Below are 22396 nucleotides of genomic sequence, written 5' to 3' on the forward strand. Positions count from 1 at the left end.
CCAGCTCGAGAAAGTGCGTATGAGGCTCTATATACATCTAAGCACTCTACATAGCGTGAGAGGGCTTCCCAGAGCGTTATTTCATAGACCTTCTAGTGACCTACAGTTCCTTTTCAAAGCCTTGAAAAGTGCATATGCTGCAATTGTCTTGGAAAAGTTTCAATTTTTCAACTGTTATACCATAAAAAGTGCGAAAAATTCATCTTTGAGGTATCTTCCTGCTAATTAGGTAAAATATTTTGATCCATTTTGAGTCTAAATCTAAAAAATTATTGCAAATTGTAGAGAACGTGTTGTAATTTTCTTGAAAAAGTTTAAATTTCTCATTCGTTTTACCATAAATGCAGTAATTGTGGAAAATTCAACTTTTAGTTGTTTTTCCGCTGATTTTGATCAATTTCGGCTGGCATTTGCTTCAAAACTTAAATAATCCTGAAAAATTGAGTGGCACATGAAGCTATTTCTTTGCAAAAGCTTAAACTTTTCCATTCGTGTTATCATAAATGCAGTAAGTGCGGAAAATGCAATTTTGAGGCGCTTTTTTTGCTGATTAGATCAAATATTTGATTTATTTCGAATATACTTGTGTGAAAATTTATTGAAAAGTGGAAAATTGAAGAGCACATGTTTCAATTTTCTTGAAAAAATTCGTTCTACCATAAATCCAGTAAGTGTGGAAAATTCAATTTTGAGGTGTTTTTCTGCTAGTTGGATAAAATATTTTGACGACTTTTGAATCCACTTCCTTGGAAACGCAATTAAACGTGGAAATTTGAAGTGCAATTTTCTTGAAAAAATATGGATTTCTGATTCTTTTTACCATGATAGTTGCGGTTAAGTGCGCCCACAGTTCATTTCAGGGCTGTTTTCATGTCTTAAGAGGGCTATGCGCCGAAGGTAATGAAAGTTTGCAAATAACGGACAAACGCTTTGAAAGAAATATATCTGGAAATTATTTACTGTCATGTGTAAGTCATAAACTATCATGGAAAGTGTTTATCCTGACGATAGATGGAAAAATAATACTTTAAACTTATGTAAATTTACGTTATTTATCGAAACTATATATACGATAACTATAACTATAATCGAAAATAGCGCCCATAAAGTTACTTCATTTATGGTGAAGCGAATGAGGAATTAAAACTTTTCCAAGAAAACTGCAGCGTGTATCCTTTCCAGGCTTAACTGAATGATCAGACAAGCATATCGAAATTTTGAGAAATATATGAATATATGAGAAATTTTCAAAATAATTGCCGCAACATATTCACTTTCCAGTACTTTGAAAAGTAACTGTAGGTCCCTAGAAGGGATTTGGAAGGCTTTAAAATAACGCTTTGAGAAGTCTTCTAATGCCATATAGAGTGCTTAGAAGCTTAACGCGTCATACGTACTTTTTTGAGTTAGACATTCCAGAAACATTCCATAAACCTCATGTAGGTAGTGCTCTAAAATGCTCTGTAGAAGCTGACTTTTTTATTCCCCGCTCTACACCTTTTCCACCATTATTCGAGAAGTTGTAAATTGTATTTGAGAATTGTTACTTGTATTTGAGAAAACATCAAAGTAGATGAGAATAGTTAATTGTATTTGAGAAAGTATCATTTAACTTTAAGAATTCGTTAATTGTATTTCAGAATGTAATATTATTCCTAATGAATTATAATTAAGAATCAAATTTTTATAATCCCGCTACTGTATGTAGTCCCGCAACAGCAACAGTAGCATCAGGCAATGTTATACATGTGATTTTGTTTTTCTCATTTTCATTTGATATTCTCTCAAATACATTTTACGATTTCTTGAATACAATTTACTATTCTCAAATTCATTTGATGTCTTCTCAAATACATTTTACTATTCTCAAATACAACTGATACTTTCTCAAATTAAAGTAAATTATTAGTAAAGGAACCTACATGCTAAATTTGAGCTTTCTACGACAAGTAGTTTCGGCTGTGCGTCGTCTGTCAGTAACGGAAGAGTCTTATAGAAGGGTACTCCGAATGTATTTAAAATACTTCGAATATTTGGGAATATACCTTATGTGTTCGGAATATTGTGAAGATCTGGTGTATGTAAGATATTTGCGACATTTAGAGAAATCTGGATAAAGCATTTCCATTATTTGCCAGACTTCGTATCCGACTTCCGAAAATTCCAAAGAATCAATTACACAAATTTTGTCTGTGACCTGAGATAGATCTTGGGCATAAAGAGAAAAATCTGATGAAAACTCTATCTGGGTCGTCCCATGGATTCAAATAATTAAGTGATTGATAATGTCAAAAAAAATTTATTCTGAAGCCCATTCTTACATTTACCTCACGCGAAGGTCTTCGATCACAAATTAATCAGAAAACACTTAAAATTACTTTTTCAATAGTTGAATTAAATTATTTGTGACCAGCATACGGCGAGACAGTGGCCTTAAACTCACAAGCTCCTTATTTTCCCTATTTAAAAAGACAACATTTCCCCTAAACCGTCACTCTCCTACTTCCGCCAATTTCAAATGCCACACCAATAAGGAGCGCTTGAAGTGTCCCCTCTTCCATACCAAAATTACGTGCAAACGAAATCGTGCACCTCCATCCTTTGCTATCAGCGCCAAATTCACGTTCGTCTTAAAGTTTATTCATTCAGCATCGTTCGCGATGGGTCGCGGCCCTTTGGGGGGGTGGTAGAACGTGTCCGAGGAAGTCGCGAATCAGGGGAAAAATTAAAAACAATTATAGTTCCAGTTATTCACAAAGAAGCGCTCCATTTGAAGGGGCGCAAATAAATCGGAATATTTTTATAAAACAACTGACTGCAAAATTTATTGATTTATTACTTTTCTTATTTAATGTGATCTGTAATAATTAAAATTACTATTGTGGACGTTTAAATTATTTAAAAATCGTAATTCATAGGCGGGTCGGCGTAATACTCAACCCAAAAAGGGGGTCGCAGTGTCTAAAAGGTTGAGAACCACTGAATTAACTTACTTCCGATAACGATCAGATGTTTCTTACATTCTAACAGAGTTGACAATTAAATTTCGATGAAATTTTAAAATTATGCAATTAAAAACGATTTTAAAACGGAAAAATAGACACTAAAATAGCAAATTTTGATTAAATAAACCAATTCGTACTTATTCGTAATGAAATCCCCCAGATTTAAATTAAATTAAAACATTCGCACACATAGGATGACCCGTTATTATCTTCGGTAATTTCAACCTAAATAACGTCCACCTGACGTGGTTTACACAATAATATATTACATGTACAATAATGTTTGCTGACCGAAGACCAATTTCTTGATCAAAATGCTTGGCAGGTCGTGTTTTTGGTAGACAATTCAACTCATATATAAAAAATCGCATAAGCCGCAGTGTAATTGTCACTTTGACAGCGGCAAAAGTTACCTGCAACTTTTCCAGCGACAAATGCACTACACCTTTTCCACTTTTATTCGAGAAGTTGTAAATTGTATTTGAGAATTGTTACTTGTATTTGAGAAAACGTCAAAGTAGATGAGAATAGTCAGTTGGATTTGAGAAAACATCAAATGTATTTGAGAAAGTATCATTTAATTTTATTGTATTTCAGAATGTAATATTATTCCTAATGAATTATAATTAAGAATCAAATTTTTATAATTCCGCTACTGTATGTAGTCCCGCAACAGCAGCAGCAGCATCAGGCTATGTTATACATGTGATTTTGTTATTGATTCTCAAATACTTAATTTTACCATTTCTTGAATACAATTTACTACTCTCAAATTCATTTGATGCCTTCTCAAATACAAATCACTATTCTGAACTACATTTGTTGTTTTCTCAAATACATTTTACTATTTTCAAATACAATTGATACTTTCTCAAATTAACTTGATAGTTTCTATGTAGAATAAAAGTGGAAAAGGTGTAGTGGTTTTTTCACTTATTCATTTTGGAACAATTATCGCATTATCCTTTCCCATATGATTAGCTTGACGTCTGTCAATAATTGACTAGTTTGGTGAATTTCTTGTTCGTTAAATTGTCCTGCCGAATTACACTCGAGGTTTGTATATAAACCGAGTAAATTTGGGTTGTGGCAATTCAAATCTGTTTCCTTTTAGCAATTGCTAGGCAACAGATTTTCATTACCTAAACAACCCAAATTTACTCGGTAAAATACAAACCTCTTGTGCAATTATAAGTGAGAAAAAGCAGCTCCTGCTACATCCAGTCCACGAAAGAATTTTAATGTACTCTATAATCACCTACCTTTTGAATTGCGAAAATCTTTAAACAGACTATGTTGTTCGTACGAGTATAACGACGGACAGATGGACAAAACCATTACATAAAAAGTAATTTCTTACACTGAGATTTTGGGATGCATTACATGTCTTGGAGAAGCCTTCTAACCACGTTCTCCAGAGTCTTGGAAGTAGTAGATATTATGTTGCCCCTTCTAAGTTTTCCAGGTCCCTTCTAATGACCTCTAGTCGCAAAAAATTCAAGCTTTTATTCATTTCATTACAAGTGTAGCAAGTGCAAAAAATTTAAAATCTAGGGGTTCCTTTGCTGAACATAGGATCAGGTGAGATAAAATTCAAAGGACTGTAACTTTTGAACTAGTAGCCCAATCTTGGAACTGTTTGAAATTATGGATTCTACAGGCCACATTCTGTAAGAAAAATTTTTTTCCGGGTCGATCTTAGACAATTTTTTTTCGGGGCTCAAAAAAAGGCAGTGTATAACCTTCCTTTTTTACCAAAAATCGACTACACCAAAATTTCCAGGGAAAACACTTTTTCTTATTAATTTGGGTGCGTAGAATCCAAATCAATTCGTACTTTTTCGATCAAACTTCTCAATCAAAAGTTATAGATTAGAAACCAATTTCGAAAAAAAATTCAAAGGGCTGTAACTTTTGAACTAGTAGCCCAATCTTGGAACTGTTTGAAATTATGGATTCTACAGGCCACATTCTATAAGAAAATTTTTTTTCCGGGTCGATCTGAGACAATTTTTTTTCGGGGCTCAAAAAAAGGCAGTGTATAACCAGGGGCGCACTGGCCCGGGGGGGCGGGTGGCGATTGCCACCTGGCCTGTAGATCATAATGGCCCGTTGGAAATTTATAAGTATGTGCTGTATTTAGTTTCTTGCACTATTAATAAATTATTAACACGTTTCTCTAATTGGGGTTGATGTTAGGTTGTTAAAGTTGTTACTTATAATTATCAGCTGCAATTTAAAAAAAAACTGTATGGTAATTTATTTTCGAGAAAAGAGTACTTTAAAATGTTTTTGTGGTGCACCTCAGAGCCCCCCCCCCCCCCCCATCATTAGTACACTAATACTTTAATGGCCTGTAACCTATGCAATTCTACCTGGCCCGCAGTTACCCAGTCCGCCCCTGGACTTGAAAGATACAGAAGAGACAGACTTCATTTCCAACACGGTTTAAAATTTTATTGATGAAAATCCACCACAGATGATTTTTTATCGGACAAATTAACTTTTGACACTCTACAACTTCCAATAATATTGAAAACTCAAACGGATCTACCCCTAAACTCGAAACTCACATTTACAACGAAAATTCGAGAGAAATTTACAAAATTTTAAATCCAAAACTACCGCTACCGTTACAGGGCTCGTATAAAATTCATTTTAATGGGATCTTTCTGTTGATCGTATTGTAACGTAAATTTAATTACGTAATTAATTTATTTACAATTGGGAATTACAAATTTAATTAGTGTAAATTGGAATTTTAATTAATTAAATAAATTCTAAAATAATTAACTAAGGCACTAGAGAATATAAAAAAATTCTTCTAAACTAGACTGGAAAAAACAATAGTACCCAGATTTGGCGCTGCATTACTCCGTCGTACAGCAATACTTATTCGTTGTGTAGAACGAGCCTTATTAGTAACTCCTCGAATCTTCTGACCAATCTGCGAATTAGTGATTTGGCTTCTTCGTGCCAAGGACCCAATGCCAAGAGAAATGAAATGGTAGGAGTCATCTAAATACTTCGTTCTTTTCATGGCCTCACGAATTCGTGTTGCCTCTCCAATTATTTTAATAATGCATTTTTATCAGACCTTAAAATGAATTGATTTATAACAGTTAAAACATATTTATCACTCACTTGTACACAATTTATAACATGTAAATTTATCACATACGAGCGGGAACTTCACTAATAATCACTTCGGCATACAGCAAACGGAAGGTTTTTGGAAAAATCACAGAACATTCTAGAGAATACTCGACAATTACTGAATAAGCAGGTCGTATTTTCGGGCCGGTGACTAATCTCGATAGACTTCATGGCGCCGGGGTGGTGACCCGATGCCTCTTTGGACTTCTAGAATATTTGTTGTACCACAAATGCAGTAATTACGCAACTAAGATGAGGAAAATTGATGCACCCTCGCTTAAATTTGTATGGGACAAAAACCTTTATTCAACAAACACTATTTAAAATTCATCTTAGGGGCGTATAGCGTCTGGTTGAATAAAATGTTTTTGTTGTGAAGCCTACGCGTCTAAAGGTTTAATAAAGTGAAAAAAATTGAAGCAAAAACGCTAAACTTTTCAGGGGTAAGAAGTTAAAGCTTTCGCACAAGTGCAGTGAGTCATAATTTTAGGGACGCCTAGTTATTCACTCTATGTATAGGATTTTATGTAGAGATTCTCGCAAATTCTCTGGAGCTTAACAAGAACTCAGAACTCTGTTTCCTTTTTTTAAAAGCAATATGGTAGACCATCTTGAAAAATTCAAGTTTTTAGCGTTGGTTCTAGAGAAATCTCGGTTTACACTTTTCCTGATTACTTCTTGGACTTATTTAATTGTCGTAAAATGGTAGAGTGAAGACGGAATAATTGCTCTGAAAATTATACGCGGGAGGAATGCAAATCGCTACTAAATCTTTAATCTTAATTGTCGAGTGAGTACTGGAATTACATAAAGTGGAACTATTTACCGAATCTGAATGTGCAATTTACATGCAAGGATTTCCTTTAAAATGAATCCTAACAGTTATAAAGGCGCAATAAACTCATAGCGGAAACTTGTCAAAAATCGTCGATCGCAATTCAGCGTAGGCAACATACGAAATTTATTATTCTCCTTATAACCATCTACGGCATATAAACAGCAATTAATATTCCGAACAAACAATTTGTTTTGATGGATGCGCGCTTACGCAACGTTTCAACTGACGACGGGCGGTTTGAAATTGAAGAGATCGAATCCTCCGCTTCCTTATATCCTGTCCACTTATCGTAGCCAAGCGGAAAAAAAAAGGAAAAGGGGTTGCTATAGCATCGACAGTAGGCGAATGTATTCGAGAAAAACGGTAAACAGTTGGTAGGCGTACCTCTTACTTTACTAGAATATGTTGTTAGTCTTGCGTTAGATTCCGCGTGAATTTCTTGCCGCTTCCGTTCGAGGGAACTCCGCACGTGTCGGCGATGTTTTCCCTTAAGTTGATTTTTTCGACGCGAGTAATTGAAGTTCGAATCTGAGCGGTGCCCAAACAAAAAAATGGGGACGACGCGCTGAAAGTGTGTGAATTTTTCTTTAACTTTTTTTCGCCGCAGGCGAGAATGTGTAAATAGAGAGTGTTGGTAAATAGAAGGAAGTATAGGTCACGGTCAGACAATCTGCACCCAAATAATTCCGCAAACCGTTAACTTTTTCCTCTAGAAAATTCTAATAAGGCCGTAGACGCGCGCGTTAGGAAACACTAATTTTTTTCATGATACGTTAGGAAACGGTACTAATTCAATGTAAGAAGATACAGTTAGTAAACAATAAATTAGAAGAAGCAGAGCACGTCAACTGCTGACCTTGAACTGAAAAACTACCGTAAAAAATTAGACTGTTTGTGAAATGTGTCAAAAATGCCGCAAACTATGATGCGAAGTAATCATGCGGCACATCATCTTCCGAACGGCCACAGTAGCCACTCTAACGGATACGCTCATCATAACGGACATCAGCACAGTGCAGGACATTATCATCAAAATGGCTATGCAAAAAGCAACGGACATGCGAGTAAGTAGTATATTTGCGCTTGTCACGGTGAAGATTTTTTTGATTATGAGAAGATCGCGCCATATCCTGAATGGAATTATGTAACACATTGTGCGACTTGCACGATTTTCACAATCATTAAGATACCGCACGGAAGGTAATCATTGTAATAGTCGCCGATCCAAATTTGTCGTAAATTACCAATCTGCGGTATCAAAATGTCATCTGAACTTTACGCGTGGGAAAATGCGAATTCTTTGGTGAACTCCGTTAATGTCGCCCTCGTATGGACAAGTGCCTCCGACGAACAACGGTGTGTTCTTTTAAATACAAAATTTTACTCATTTCCAAAGGTTACCTTTGAGTAGGTACCCTGAGGAAATCACCCATAATTTTTTTTACTTCACGAAACTCACCTCCCATACGATCGAACTAGGAAGTCGAAAGGAAAAGCTTGTCTTATGAAATTTCTTTCAAATTACGAGGATAACATAATAATCAAGAAGATCTTCACGAGGGGTGCGACATTTCTAAAAATGTTTACCCAAAATCGTCCTGAAACCTCCATTTTCAAGCGTACTTTCTGTCAGGAAATTCGCATTTTTGGCATTTCAAAAGTCTATAATGACTTCTGTCATCACTGACCTCGTCACTGACAGATTGACATTAATCAAAAGTTCTATATTAGTCCAGGGAATAGAGGGTTTTAACTTGCAAAATGAGAAGTAGTTCCAATTTCTTTTGCATGTTATTGACAATCATCTGGTGGTTAAGAATCTGTGTTTTCGACCTTCCACCCCTTGTGCTTCCCCCGTACCACCCCCAAAACCCTTGAAATTTGGATGGTTTCTTAGTTTTTCAATCATATCTTTTTATAGGTTCACTTTACAAAAAAATATTGTTATCATAAATTGTAGACCGTAAAATTCTACAATTTTGATATACATTACTTTTTTTGTGAAATGTTTAATAAAAAAGATATAGGGCTTCAAAGTTGCTTATATTTTGAAGAATTCTGAAATTTCTATGTAGATGTTTTAACAAAAATTTAATTTTTATCTCTATAATTAAGAGTTTTATGAGAAAATATCTTGAATTTATTGTAGCGCTTTCTAATATGCGTTTGAAATAAAAAACATTGTTTCACTTCAGTTCAGCTTCTCCCCCCCGCCCCCCCCCCCGCCCTCTCCCCCCGGAAGGAATGAATATTTCAACCCCTTGTGGCGATTGATGTTAGTCAGAGGGTAAGTACAACACTTATTACTTATATTTTATAATATTCTAGTTCCGGTTTAACCCTTTCCACCCCCAACTGAAATGAGTGGTTTAATCCTCGGTTTTTGATTGCTCGATCAAACTTAGATAATGACATTTCCGAATACACATTGCAAATAAAAATGTTTACTATTCATGTTTATATAAAATAATGATTTGTAAGTTGTGTTCGAAAGCTATATAATCTTAGATAGTTGAGCAATCACTACTATAGGGGATTGAAGTAATCATCCCTTTTTGTATGAGATGAAAGGGGTTAAAATGAAGTAAGACCACTTTTCTTATTTGATAATTGTATTCGAAAGCCACCATAATCACACAGTGATTCAAATACCTACTACGACCAAGGGGTTGCAGCGCCATCATCCCCTTTGATAGGGGTGCAGGGTACCGAAATTAATAGCACCATAGCTTCATAATCGAGTTATTTTCTTATATAAATCTTATGATTATAGAGATAACATACAATTTCGTTAAAATATGAACATACTTAGAAATTTCAGAATCTTCAAAATAAAAACAACTTTGAAACTCTGTATTTTTTGAAATAAAAATTTAGTATATGACAAATTTATGTAAAATTTGATGTTCTCCAATTTCTAATAACAATATTTTTGTGTAAAGTGAACCTATAAAAAGATATGATTGAAAAACTAAAAAACCAACCAAATTTCTTTGGTCGAAAACTTGGATTCTTAACCACCAGATATTCCTACATGACATGCAAAAAAAATTGTAACTACTTCTCGTTTTGCAGGAAATGGTCCATTTTCAGTCTCTATTCCCCGGACTATATACATATTGAAATTTTATATTAAAAGACGATTTCGGGTAAAATTTTATACAAAACTCGTCAGTAAAATGTCATTACCTGACTCGGAAATTAAACTGCTCGGCCCCAAAGGGGCCTCGCACTTCAATATTTCCTCGCCAGTAATGTACCATTTTCCTGACTTTTATGTAAATAACTATTACATCTACCTACTTAAGAATTATGTAAAGTGCTTATGACCTTTTTAGTAATTTTTATACTTACTTATAATTTTTAGGTGGCTATCACTCTGGTATGTACTACAACACTAAATACCGAGCTAAATACTTGAATTTTCCAACAAAAAGTCCTCCTTGATATGTTCTTAGAATCATTTGGGTAACACCCTCGGGATGCTTTTGTGACATTCCAATCCCAATGTCTTCAACCTAAAAATTTAGCGTGCGTAAAGGTAACCAATAATGCCCGATATCCAGTACATCAATACTCTGAAGTACCGTTGGAGTACTATCTTAAAATGGCAAAAAATTTGCTACCTATTAAAAACGCCGATATGTGATGTACTGGCTGGCGGTATTTGGAAGCTAGCCAATGCACTCCGTAACGATAACCAGCAAATTAATAAAGAACAGTACTATTTAGTACTTCTTGGGTACTGAATATTCTCAGTCAGTTTTTTGATAACTTTAAAGAACGCCTTGTACTAAATACTGTGTCAAAATGCCCCTAGCCAGTACGCGAGAAATTGATAACTAGGGCATAAACAAACAGCAGTATCATTTACCCGTAGTACCACTTAAGGACTGATAATATAAATATAAATTAAATAAAGCGGAAGTACAGAAGTGAAGTCTAGAAGCATCATCAGCTTGGTGTTTGTCTTCTTTGTTTTGAGGTGAATCGCAGTTGACCGAATCTTAAGGATATTTAACTTTAAGGTAATTAGTTTCATGTCAAATTGTGCCCAGGATTATGCCAGGAGTTAATTAAAAATTTGTTGCAATCTTGTGAGTGATCAATTCGGACTCCGGACCTGCCTTGAGAAATTTTATAGTCAACATTTTCCTGTAAAAGGTTTTGTTAGTACTTGAGCTAGACAGAGCGTGGGTTTAGTGGCCGTTTTTCCGGGTCGATCTGAGACAATTTTTTTTTCGGGGCCAAAATTTCTCGGGAAAACACTTTTTCTTATTAATTTTGGTGCGTAGAATCCAAAACGATTCGTACTATTTCGATCAGACTTCTCAATCAAAACTAGAAACCAATTTCGAAAGAAAATTCAAAGGGGTGTAACTTTTGAACTAGTAGCCCAATCTTGGAACTGTTTGAAATTATGGATTCTACAGGCCACATTCTATAAGAAAATTTTTTTCCGGATCGATCTGAGACAATTTTTTTTCGGGGCTCAAAAAAGGCAGTGTATTATAACCTTCCTTTTTTACCAAAAATCTACTGCACAAAAATTTCTCGGGAAAACACTTTTTCTTATTAATTTTGGTGCGTAGAATCCAAAACAATTTGTACTTTTTCGATCGGACTACTCAATCAAAAGTTATGGACTAGAAACCAATTTCGAAAGTAAATTCAAAGGGCTGTAACTTTTGAACTAGTAGCCCAATCTTGGAACTGTTTGAAATTATGGATTCTACGGGCCACATTCTATGAGAAAATTTTTTTTTCCGGGTCGATCTGAGACAATTTTTTTTTCGGGGCTCAAAAAAATGCAGTGTATAACCTTCCTTTTTTACCAAAAATCTACTGCACCAAAATTTCTCGGGAAAGCACTTTTTCTTATTAATTTTGGTGCGTAGAATCCAAAACAATTTGTACTTTTTCGATCAGACTTCTCAATCAAAAGTTATAGACTAGAAACCAATTTCGAAAGAAAATTCAAAGGGCTGTAACCTTTGAACTAGTAGCCCAATCTTGGAACTGTTTGAAATTATGGATTCTACAGGCCACATTCTATAAGAAAATTTTTTTTCCGGGTCGATTTGAGACAATTTTTTTTTCGGGGCTCAAAAAAAGGCAGTGTATAACCTTCCTTTTTTACCAAAAATCGACTACACCAAAATTTCTCGGGAAAACCCTTTTTCTTATTAATTTTGGTGCGTAGAATCCAAAACAATTCGTACTTTTTCGATCAGACTTCTCAATCAAAAGTTATAGACTAGAAAACAATTTCGAAAGAAAATTCAAAGGGCTGTAACTTTTGAACTAGTAGCCCAATCTTGGAACTGTTTGAAATTATGGATTCTACAGGCCCCATTCTATAAGAAATTTTTTTTCCGGGTCGATCTGAGACAATTTTTTTTTCGGGGCTCAAAAAAAGGCAGTGTATAACCTTCCTTTTTTACCAAAAATCAGGATACACACATATTGGTTTCGAATATATAAAATTATAAGTTCAAAAAGCATGATATATTTGCAACCATAAGGTATAATATAATACAGTCAATACAGAGCATAGAATTACCAATTCTATGATACAGAGCTTTTAATAATTTAATGCAACCTTTGCAACGGTTGTTCTCAAAATAAGCTTATGCTTATCTTGCAGATTCAGCATCAACAACCCATATAATAACTTTTAACATATGATATACACAAATAATAAACTATATTTTAATGTTTATTATCTATTTGCTCTTGGATATATTTAAATATCTAAGATCTTATTTAATAAAATATCATTATTATAGTGAGAATAATTTTGATTAGACATATTCATATTGTACAGCGTGTGTCAAGGTTTGCTATACTGATTACAATATAATTTTTACTATATGATTTTAACAATCCATTTTTCTCCGTGTGACAAGAAACACTCGAACAAATGTCACTTCGCAAACAAAATTGTACATATCGCGTACTTTTTTTTACTTTTTATTTAAGTTTCAAACCAGATTGAAGAATTGGAGTCTAAAAGTAAATCCCAGGACTATGGATCTGCAGTCCAAGATTTACTTTTAGACTCAAATTCTTCAGGTCACATTACCAAATTCCTATTTAATTGTCTTGATCGATGCCTAAAACAAAACTTCTTTTTCTTCAATAAAATACAATATATTCAAAAATCGGGTCTCCCTATGGGTAATAACCTCTCACCCTTACTTGCCGAAATAATCCTATCAAACCTCGAAACCAAGAAACTCTTAACCAATCCCTCGATCGAACGTCACTTCAAGTATTACAGACGATACGTTGACGATATCTTTGTTATATTTGAAGATGATGACTCCGATATCTCCACTCCTTACACAATAACCTAAAACTGACCCTCGAAATAGAGTCCTACAAAAGCCTAAATTTTTTAGACCTTTCAATAGAATGTTCGGGTAATAAACTTGATATCGGAATTGATAGAAAACCCACTACCACTAGTAACATTTTCCATTTCACTTTCACTTCAGACTTTATTTTCATAGATTATTTAACCTACCCCTAAGTCAATCTAAATTTAATGCCGAACTACAAATCATTTATCAACTAGCCTCTCAAAACGAATACCCTTTGAAACTGACCCAAAATCTCCAAACATCCTTAACCCCCTCACCTGAAAAAAATACTCTCACTTATCATTCCCTACCTTACATTGGGGAAATTTCCCATTGTTTTCAAAAATTCAATATCAACTTCATTTTTAAAGCAAATAACAACCTCAAATCTGTCCTGTCCCACACGAAAGACCAAATCCCTCTCATAGACAAATCCGGTATCTACAAACTCAAATGCCCCACATGTAAATCCTCCTACATTGCCCAAACCGGCAGGAAATTCTGCACCAGGTTCCTCGAACCTTCTTATGCATCAAAAATAACAATTCCTTGTCCACTAAATCCTCCTTCGCGTCACACATCTTAGAAACGGGTCACTCGTTTAACCCTAATAAAGATTTTGAAATTTTGCATATTTGCGACAAACAACAACCTCTTGTTTCTACAATAATTTTCGACTTACCTTACACATTTATTCAAAATTTGACAGTTTCCCTCTTTGCCCACTTGTCAATTTACATTTTACCGTCAACGGTCCAGATACGCCGTCTGCTTGTTCTGGAATTTAATTTATTCATTCTTAAATAACGTAATCATATAGGTAAGCTGTATGTAGCTTCCCCCCTTTCCAATATGTGTAAATAGCGTCAAATTCGGTTAGTATTAATTACAACTTTGTTATCCTTATAGGTTATATTTTCAAATTTCAACTTTAAAACTTCAATGTAAAATTCGAAAATTCAACGTCCGATTGGTTGTCTTTAATTAGGCCACCCTCTTCGATTTCAGAGCCCTTAAATGGTGCATTTAAATATTGGTCTGTGTCATAAAATTTAAGTTTCAACACATTCCATCTTCAATGCGCCAAAAATTTCAAAAAATGTAACTTCAACACCCTCTATTCTTTTCATTTTCAACCCGCCTTCAATGTTTAACCTTTACAACAACACCTTCCATCAATAATAATTAATGTAAGTAATCAGTTCGTACTCTAGATCAATTTTGTAAGTTTTAATTTATAGTTCACCTGATGATGGCGATTATCGCCGAAACTATAGTCGTATTAATAGTACAACAATAAATGTATGGGGAAGGCTTTGAGATCCGATTTTCTTAATCTTTGATATCATTCAACCCCATTTAGAGGAACGATGGATCAATTTAAAAAAAATAGTATAGGGAAAATGTATAGTTTTGATGAGACTTATTTTTGAAAATGTTGAAAAAGTTTCTTTCTTCCTCAAAATCTCTTCAAAGTCGTTTCAAAGTTTCTTTAAAGTTTTCAAGGTCTTACTAATAGGATGTACTTTTCCAAACGTCTTGCGTATGAAATATTGCATTACCCTGTGCATTACTATTTCATTATTTCTTCAAATTCAGTTCAAAGTCGGTTCAAAATCTTCAAGGAGTCTTCAAAGTCTCTTCAAAATCTATAACTTTTCTACTCATTCGATTTTCAAAAATAAGTTTCATCCAAATCATAGGTACATTTTCCCCCTGATTTTCCCTATGTCCTGTCCCTTTGTTATACGCACAATCGCGCGCCATGCGGTACATCACAGGCCATTTAAAATTCTTGAGGGGGTTGCTGTGACACCCAAAGGGGTGGAGTTTCGAAGCGTTTTGGAAATGATCGATTTTCCATATAAAGAGGGTCGAATTTTCGTTCGATGTCCCTGTATACTTAAATATTCGTTAAATACATCTTCAAAGTTATTACTCAACTAACATTTACTACCTAGGAAGAACAAAATCGTACTGAGATTTAGAAGGTTACAGTACTAGTATAATCCCAAAGGGATCAGAAAACTACTAAATGGTACTGCTGTTTGCTTATACCCTGGTTACCAATACCAATATTTGTTTTGTTAAGCGCAATGAACATTATTTTCTTAAAAATTGCGATGTTCATAATTATGACACCCGCAACAAATTAAATGCATTTGTCCCTTTTTGCCGTTTAAGTAAGACGTAAAACAGTTTTGATTATATCAATAATAATAATAATAATAATAATGTATAATTATATTCCTCACAATATTAAGGCTTTACCTTTTAATTTATTCAAATCAAGAACTAAAGCATTTCTTATTGATAAATCGTTTTACTCGTATGAGGAATTTTTCAGTACAGAGTTCTTTTCGTGACAATTAAGTATTGTTGTTATAATTTTGTTTATTCTTACATTTGTAATATTTTTATTTTGATTTTGTATTGACTTATGTATGTAGGCTGTTCTACAAAACATTAAATAAGCTTTATTATTATTATTATTATCAATTTTGCAAGTACTGGCTAGCGGGATTTGGACAGTTATTCCGTCACTATTTTTGGTCTACATGTCGTTGTTTATTTCTTTGTTTGATTTTCTTTACAGGGTTCACAATCCACCCTTTAAACCACATAAAAATATTTGTTTCTTTGTTTCAATTTGTTTACAGAGAAACTGGACATTTGGTTTACACCCATAATGAACCATTCCGAATAGAAATAAAATAATTTTACTATGGGCCGCTTCCGTAACTACCGGCAGTTGGGGCCATTTCTGGCATCGGAAATAGTAGTTGCAATTTGAAAAACTGAAGTTTTTGAAATTATTTGATTGGTACTTTTGAAGAATCGCAGCAGCCCTAGAAACTTTTTCAAGACTTCCAGGGGTAACTCAAAAAATTTGTTGTCTTGAACGGTTTAAGAAATATGAATTTTTATATGGACCCTTGCATCTTATCAATATATATCAGAATCTGTGACGTAAATCTTAAATGCGTTATTCAGAATAAAATAAAAAATGGCATGTTTCTATCTATGTAAAAAAAAATCAAGATGACGCCAACTTTCGGTATTTACCACTGATTTAAATAAGAGGTCAGTGGTATTTCCGAAAGCGACGCCATCTTGAAATTATTTTATTCCAATTCTCAATCGCAATAGTTGATTATGGCTATAAACCAAATTTCTGTTTCTACTGCAAGTTTAACTTCTAACGAACGGGCTACGTGAATCTTTCTGTATACCCTTCCCGTTTAAAAAAATGGCAATGGCATTTTTTTAAGGCAACGCACTTTTACATATTTAGCAATCTATGGCGGAAGTGTCATTCTTGTGGATCCTCAGATATTTTAGTACTCTCTGGCACGGTTTTAAAATTTTGAAGGTTGCAAAACAGTCTTTAAAATTTCTAGTAAGATTAAAGTAACTTCTTATAGTATATGAAGGTTTTTAAACGGATCTCTATGATAATCAAAAAAGTTTCCTGAAGAGATTTCGGGGAACATTTTTCTACAAATATATACTTTTAAGTAAACCACTAACAATATTTCCGAATGTATAGGTAATATTGCGATTTTACTGTTTTTACCTGTCTGTTTTTAGTTTGTTTGTTATATTGTTTGTTATATACTATTATTTTTAATGTTTAATGTAATTTCCCGTTTCTTTTGACGAGTGTAAGTGTAATTCACCTTCTCACAATTAAATATTATTATTATTATTATTAATTTAATAAGCTTCCGAGACCAAAGAATATAGTTTTAAGGGGATTGCTAAAGCTATTTCTAAGATTTCTTCGAAGTTTTTCAAGAATTCTAGCCAGCGATATTTCAAACCTAATCCTAAAGAATAAATTGCACGCATGTTTTTTTATGACGAATCTTTGAAATAGAGTAGTATGAATTGTACAATCAGTTAGAAAAGACCTGCGAGATGATCTGTAGGAAAACTCCTATACGTAAATGAAAAAAAAAGTTATTAAACGTAGTTTTCTAGGCAACTGAAATTTAGACGAGGATGTCGAGGAACTTTTTTAAAGGATTCTTAAAGTTTTAATAATCTAAAAAAGACTTTCGAGCAGGGTTTCTAAGACTATTCTTTAGAACTCATATCTCAAACGAAGGGTCTTAAATACACGATTATGCATATTTCAACCGCGGATTCTCTTTATCTAAGCCACCATATCTGGTACCTCCAAAATCTACAATATGAAAATAAGAAGTGCCTTTGGTGGAGCCTTATTAACATAATTTAGAACTTCTTCTAGGCGACACTTGGTAAGCGCAACAGTAGTGTGATAAAATCCTAATTAATTACTATTCAATAGTAAAAAAAAGTGTACGTACAGGTTCATTAGTGTCGCGGCCATAAACTTCATATAATGAATATGTAATTTGGCGAGGTCGTGCATAGATGGAGTATGTTTATTGGGACAGGCAAACATTTCCATAAGTCTGCGTCGAAGGGCATTAACTTAAAGACGACAGCTTACAGATAGAATAACCAAGATCAAACATACATCCATTAATCGATAAACAAATTTCATTTATATCTTTTCGGTGCGCTTTTATCTCTTCTCCTTAGCGGCGAGTGCACGTCAATTGCTAATTGTCTCACGTCCTCCGAATAGCAATTTACGTATCGGTAATGAAGTGCGAAAATATCGCGGGAACAATAAAGGACTAATCACCCATATTTTTAACATAGCGCCTAAGGACATTCAGTAATTGGAAAGAAGGATGTGCGAACGCGTCGGTTAGTTACTACCGTCGATAAAAGAAAACATTCTTCGATGGCACTGTTGTAATTCTTTCCGTTTCGTTCGTCGAAGATAATCTAGCGAGTTAATTTTATTTATTTGATCGGAGAAGTCACCGTGTATTTATCAGCCTGTAATAACTGTTGTAGCCAACGATCAATTGGATAATTGACTGCCTGCTGTTATCTTCGTAAAACCAAAAACTAAAGAATCGAACGAATACAGTGAATGATTTTGAAGAATCCAGGCAATATCGAAGTAGGTACTGCTCCTGAAAAAGCTGAAGGATCAGACAAATCTGAATAATTCGTAGCTGGATGGTTAAAATACAGATGTTTTCTTTTAAGAAAATGAATTTGGAAACTCCTCGATATAAAATTTTTTTGGTAATAGGCAATACTCGAAATAGGAATTTTCTCTTGATTATAATGGGCTCAAGTTTCAATGGTTATTTTTGTTTGTGAGCGAAAATTTAGTTCGAAGGCTTTGATCTGCGTACGTGACTACGTTTACTGAACTGTTTAGTATTCTTAGAAAATCCTCAGTAAGCACTTGCACCAAATTGCTGTTGTAATTTCGTCTCTAACAAAATAGTTACAGTTTTTTAGTTACAATTTCTCCACTTTACACGATTTATTTTCTTAAACGCATAATGATGAACTCATTCGGTCAGCACATTTACTTCCGTATCCGAAGGAAGTCTTTATTTATTTAGGTTTGCAACTCGACACAGAATTTCAAGTTTACTGTTCGGTTTATCACATATGTAATTCTTTGCGTTTGGCTGGGAAGACACTCCGGAACCCTAATATTTTCTACAGCTTTTTGGAAGCGGAAAAATTCAAAAGAAAAACTCGATGATCCTAACGATCTGGACGCACCTCTAGATGCTTAAAGAAACTGAATAATCTCAAAAGAGTGCAATAAAGAATCCAAAGACCCGTAAGATGGGAAGAACTGGAAAAGTGTAGGACTAGAAATCATTCAAAGAATTGTTACAGGTCCATTTTTAGTTTAGTTTTGCTTTAGTTATTTTGATTTTTAGGTTAGGAATTTGTTTATTTTGTTTTGATTTTCATCACATAGGCGTGCCTATTTTCTTAAATTTCTTCTTTCGATTTCTTCGCTTCTTTGGATTCTTGCTCTCTTCTTACAATTGTGATTTTCGAAGCTTATGTGTACTATTTTATTCCATGTTACGCCTCTGGTCCGCTTCCAGTGCCATCTATTGTCAGTTCTTGTAAACTACGCTATTCTTTCCCGCTCTTTTCAAAAATCTATTCTTCTTTTCCCGCTAACTTTTTATGTTCCTTAATTATTGGTATTACTGTTCGTTTTTTTCAAACTCTTCTACGTTTTGGTTTTCGTTTTGGTCAATTGTCAATTCTATGGTGTGCTTGTGAGGTGCGGAATTTTTGCAGCCGCTTTTATCCGATAATTTTGGGATTTCTACCCTCGTCATATAGTCTCCACTCATTACAAGGGCTTAGATATTTCTTTCTTATCTTCTTGTGACTTATCTTACAGTCTTTTCTTTTATTACTTGTGCATACTACTCTCATTCTTTTGTACATTTTTTTATCACTTATTGCTTGTTTTAGTAGATTAGTTATCGTGGGTTCGAATTTAATCCTACAAACATGGATGTTAATCGTTTATTATCAGATGAACTATCATATGAGTTAAATATTAGGGGTATATCATTAGAAAGCGACACGACTGTGGCTAATAAACGCAGTACTTTAAGGGGTATTTTGAGATGCGAGAAATCAGGGCAATCCTTTCCTCGCCTTACGGAAAACCTAAAGAGGGAGCTCATGATCGCAGAATTACAACTTAATGATTTAGGAACAGACATATCTAACTTTGACATTGGTAACAAAGCCAATGAATTTAAACGAATTAATTCTAGACTATTACATTTAATTGGTAGATGGTAAATAATATAAGGCAAGCTGGTAGTAGCGACATGGATAATAAAAAAATCGCTTTACTTGGTAAAGCTTCTCAAATGATAGACAGAATAGGTGAATTATATGATTCCCCTGCAACAGACAATGTACCTTGCAATACCACCTTTCTATATATCCCTATCCCAGGTCCTAGTAATCCAATTGATGAAGAAAACCTTTTATTACCAGAAGTGACTGCCTTAGAATCCAAGGGAAGGAAATGACAAAATTCAAGAATTGGGAAGGTTTGAAGAATGTGTTTTCGCCTCCAATGTATCATACGCGTTTTTGATGAATCTGGCGAAATTCTGTTATTCCATTATTATCTACAAATATTAAAATATTGGAAATTGGGAAGCATGTATGGATTCAAATGACGTGAAGAAGGCGAATAATATAAAAGACGTGAGTAATTTTGAAAAGTGGAAGAATTTTAAGAAATTGCAGAGAAAACCCTGAGGCGTATGAACAATCCTAACAGAAGAGATGCAATGCAAAATTTCAAAATTAGAAGATGACGAAAGAGTTGAAAGAATTTAAAAATTCGGAAAATTTTCCTAAGAATTCAAAGAAACTGAAAAATTTGTACAAATCTGAGTGGATAGCCCCAAGCTTTAGAATCGGCACAAAACTTCAATTTTCCTTTCAACAAAAATTCGCCACTACCTTAAATTACTCGCATCGCCCACATAAATAGCGCACGGAATTTATATACGAAATAAATCAAATCGGCGATCCATAAAATGAACAAAATAAAACATAAATCAAATTTAAGGTAGTGGGGCATTTCTCCTGACACTTTCATTCAAAGTTATTTGCTTTGGCAACGTGGGACGTATACGAGGTAAACAAATACGTATACGAAAAGTTTATTTATTTTGAGTATAAGAATGGTCTCATGGTGATAGTGGTGATTGTAGGGGAGGGGACATTGATTTTTTATTTACTGGGTTGACAATCCATACTTCCAGGTGTTCCATTCTCCCTCAAAACCGTCTACCTCACCACTCTCGTGATGGTTCTCGGTAACACGCCATCGAACGTAGCACTGGGGAGTCTGGGGGGTTTAGCCAGCATACGAGGTTTTGATTCGTATTCGTACGAATCATTTCATGATGATTGTGGTGATTATAGTAAAATGAACAGCTAATTTTCGTTTACTGTCGGGTCCATACCACCACAGACTCCCCGGTGTTGCATTCTCCCCCAAAACCGTCTACCCCACCACTCTCATTATAGTTTTCTGTAAAACGCCATCTACCCACAATGGCGCCAATAAAATTAGAATTTCCTTTTGGAAAAAAATTCCCAATTTCCTTCGTTGTAGTATTAGTAGTAGGAGCGGGTTGGGTCACGTTGGGGGTGCTTAGTGACTAAATATTCAAAATATTGTCATTTATTTTGAATCTAGACAATTCAACACTTAAATGGCGTTAATAAAATTTGACTTTTCTTTGGAAAAACATTTCCCAATTTTCTTTTTGTAATATTATCTAGTAGGTGCGAGTCAGGTCACGTTAGGGGTGCGTAGCGACTAACTCAACCTTGTCAGGGTGTCTCAGAACTCCTTGCGTTCCTTGCCACCATGATAAAATATGGTGGTAAAAAAGCCTCTCCATTCCCCACCAATCCGAATTCCATCCTCACCTACACTCCACTTTTAACTAAACCAACTGTCTCCTACGCTTCCATCGCCAGCACACAAACACCCCCGCTAACCGCCACCGCTGCACCTTCTCGCTCCTCCTTCACTGCTACGGTCGCAGCTCCAATACTCCCGTCCCATGGACCACAGTGACCCGACGCCGCACACGACGCCGCACACGACGCCGCACCACCTCTTACTGCTCCTCTAGCTCTAATGCAAGTATCAGAGCCTCCACCTCCACACCTACCAACTGCATCTGAAACATACCTCCAACTATCACAACATTAAAAAGGGTCTTATTCAACAATCGCTCCACTCAAGACACCAAAACAAAAATCAAACACACTTTCGGCACCCCTATCATCATATGCATCCAATTATCCGGCCCCAGTATAACGGGTAGGTAGAGTTAGCGCTGCGTTTCTTCAAACCCGCCGCATCAACGGCCAACTAGCTCAGAGTTAAGCACAAAACAAGAGCTTGAGAATCTTCCATAGCGGTAGTTAGTTCTGGGCATTTCCATTGCACTTACCAATAGTTGAGCGCCACTCAGTTTCTAACTTTTCCCGTATGAAATTGAGAAGATACGAGGGTAGTAATAACAATAAAAATAAATGTAAGTACCACAAGAAATCTTGGTTTATTCTTAAAGATCGATTTTATAATAATTGTCATATATAATACC

The 22396-nt window shown here is 34.8% G+C and overlaps 1 protein-coding gene across 1 annotated transcript in view; it reads left to right on the forward strand.

The window, feature by feature from the left end:
• Window positions 1–7373: 7373 nt before the first annotated feature.
• The window catches only part of LOC116178320 (nuclear fragile X mental retardation-interacting protein 2-like), a 57056-nt gene continuing 42033 nt past the window's right edge, over window positions 7374–22396 (forward strand). The window contains exon 1 of the mRNA XM_031497784.1: window positions 7374–8063. Within this exon, the coding sequence (XP_031353644.1) occupies window positions 7910–8063 (154 nt within the window). The 5' untranslated portion in view covers window positions 7374–7909. The remainder of the gene's footprint in view (window positions 8064–22396) is intronic.

The sequence above is a fragment of the Photinus pyralis genome, unplaced genomic scaffold (assembly GCF_008802855.1).
Source record: "Photinus pyralis isolate 1611_PpyrPB1 unplaced genomic scaffold, Ppyr1.3 Ppyr1.4_LG8, whole genome shotgun sequence".
Lineage (NCBI taxonomy): Eukaryota > Metazoa > Arthropoda > Insecta > Coleoptera > Lampyridae > Photinus > Photinus pyralis.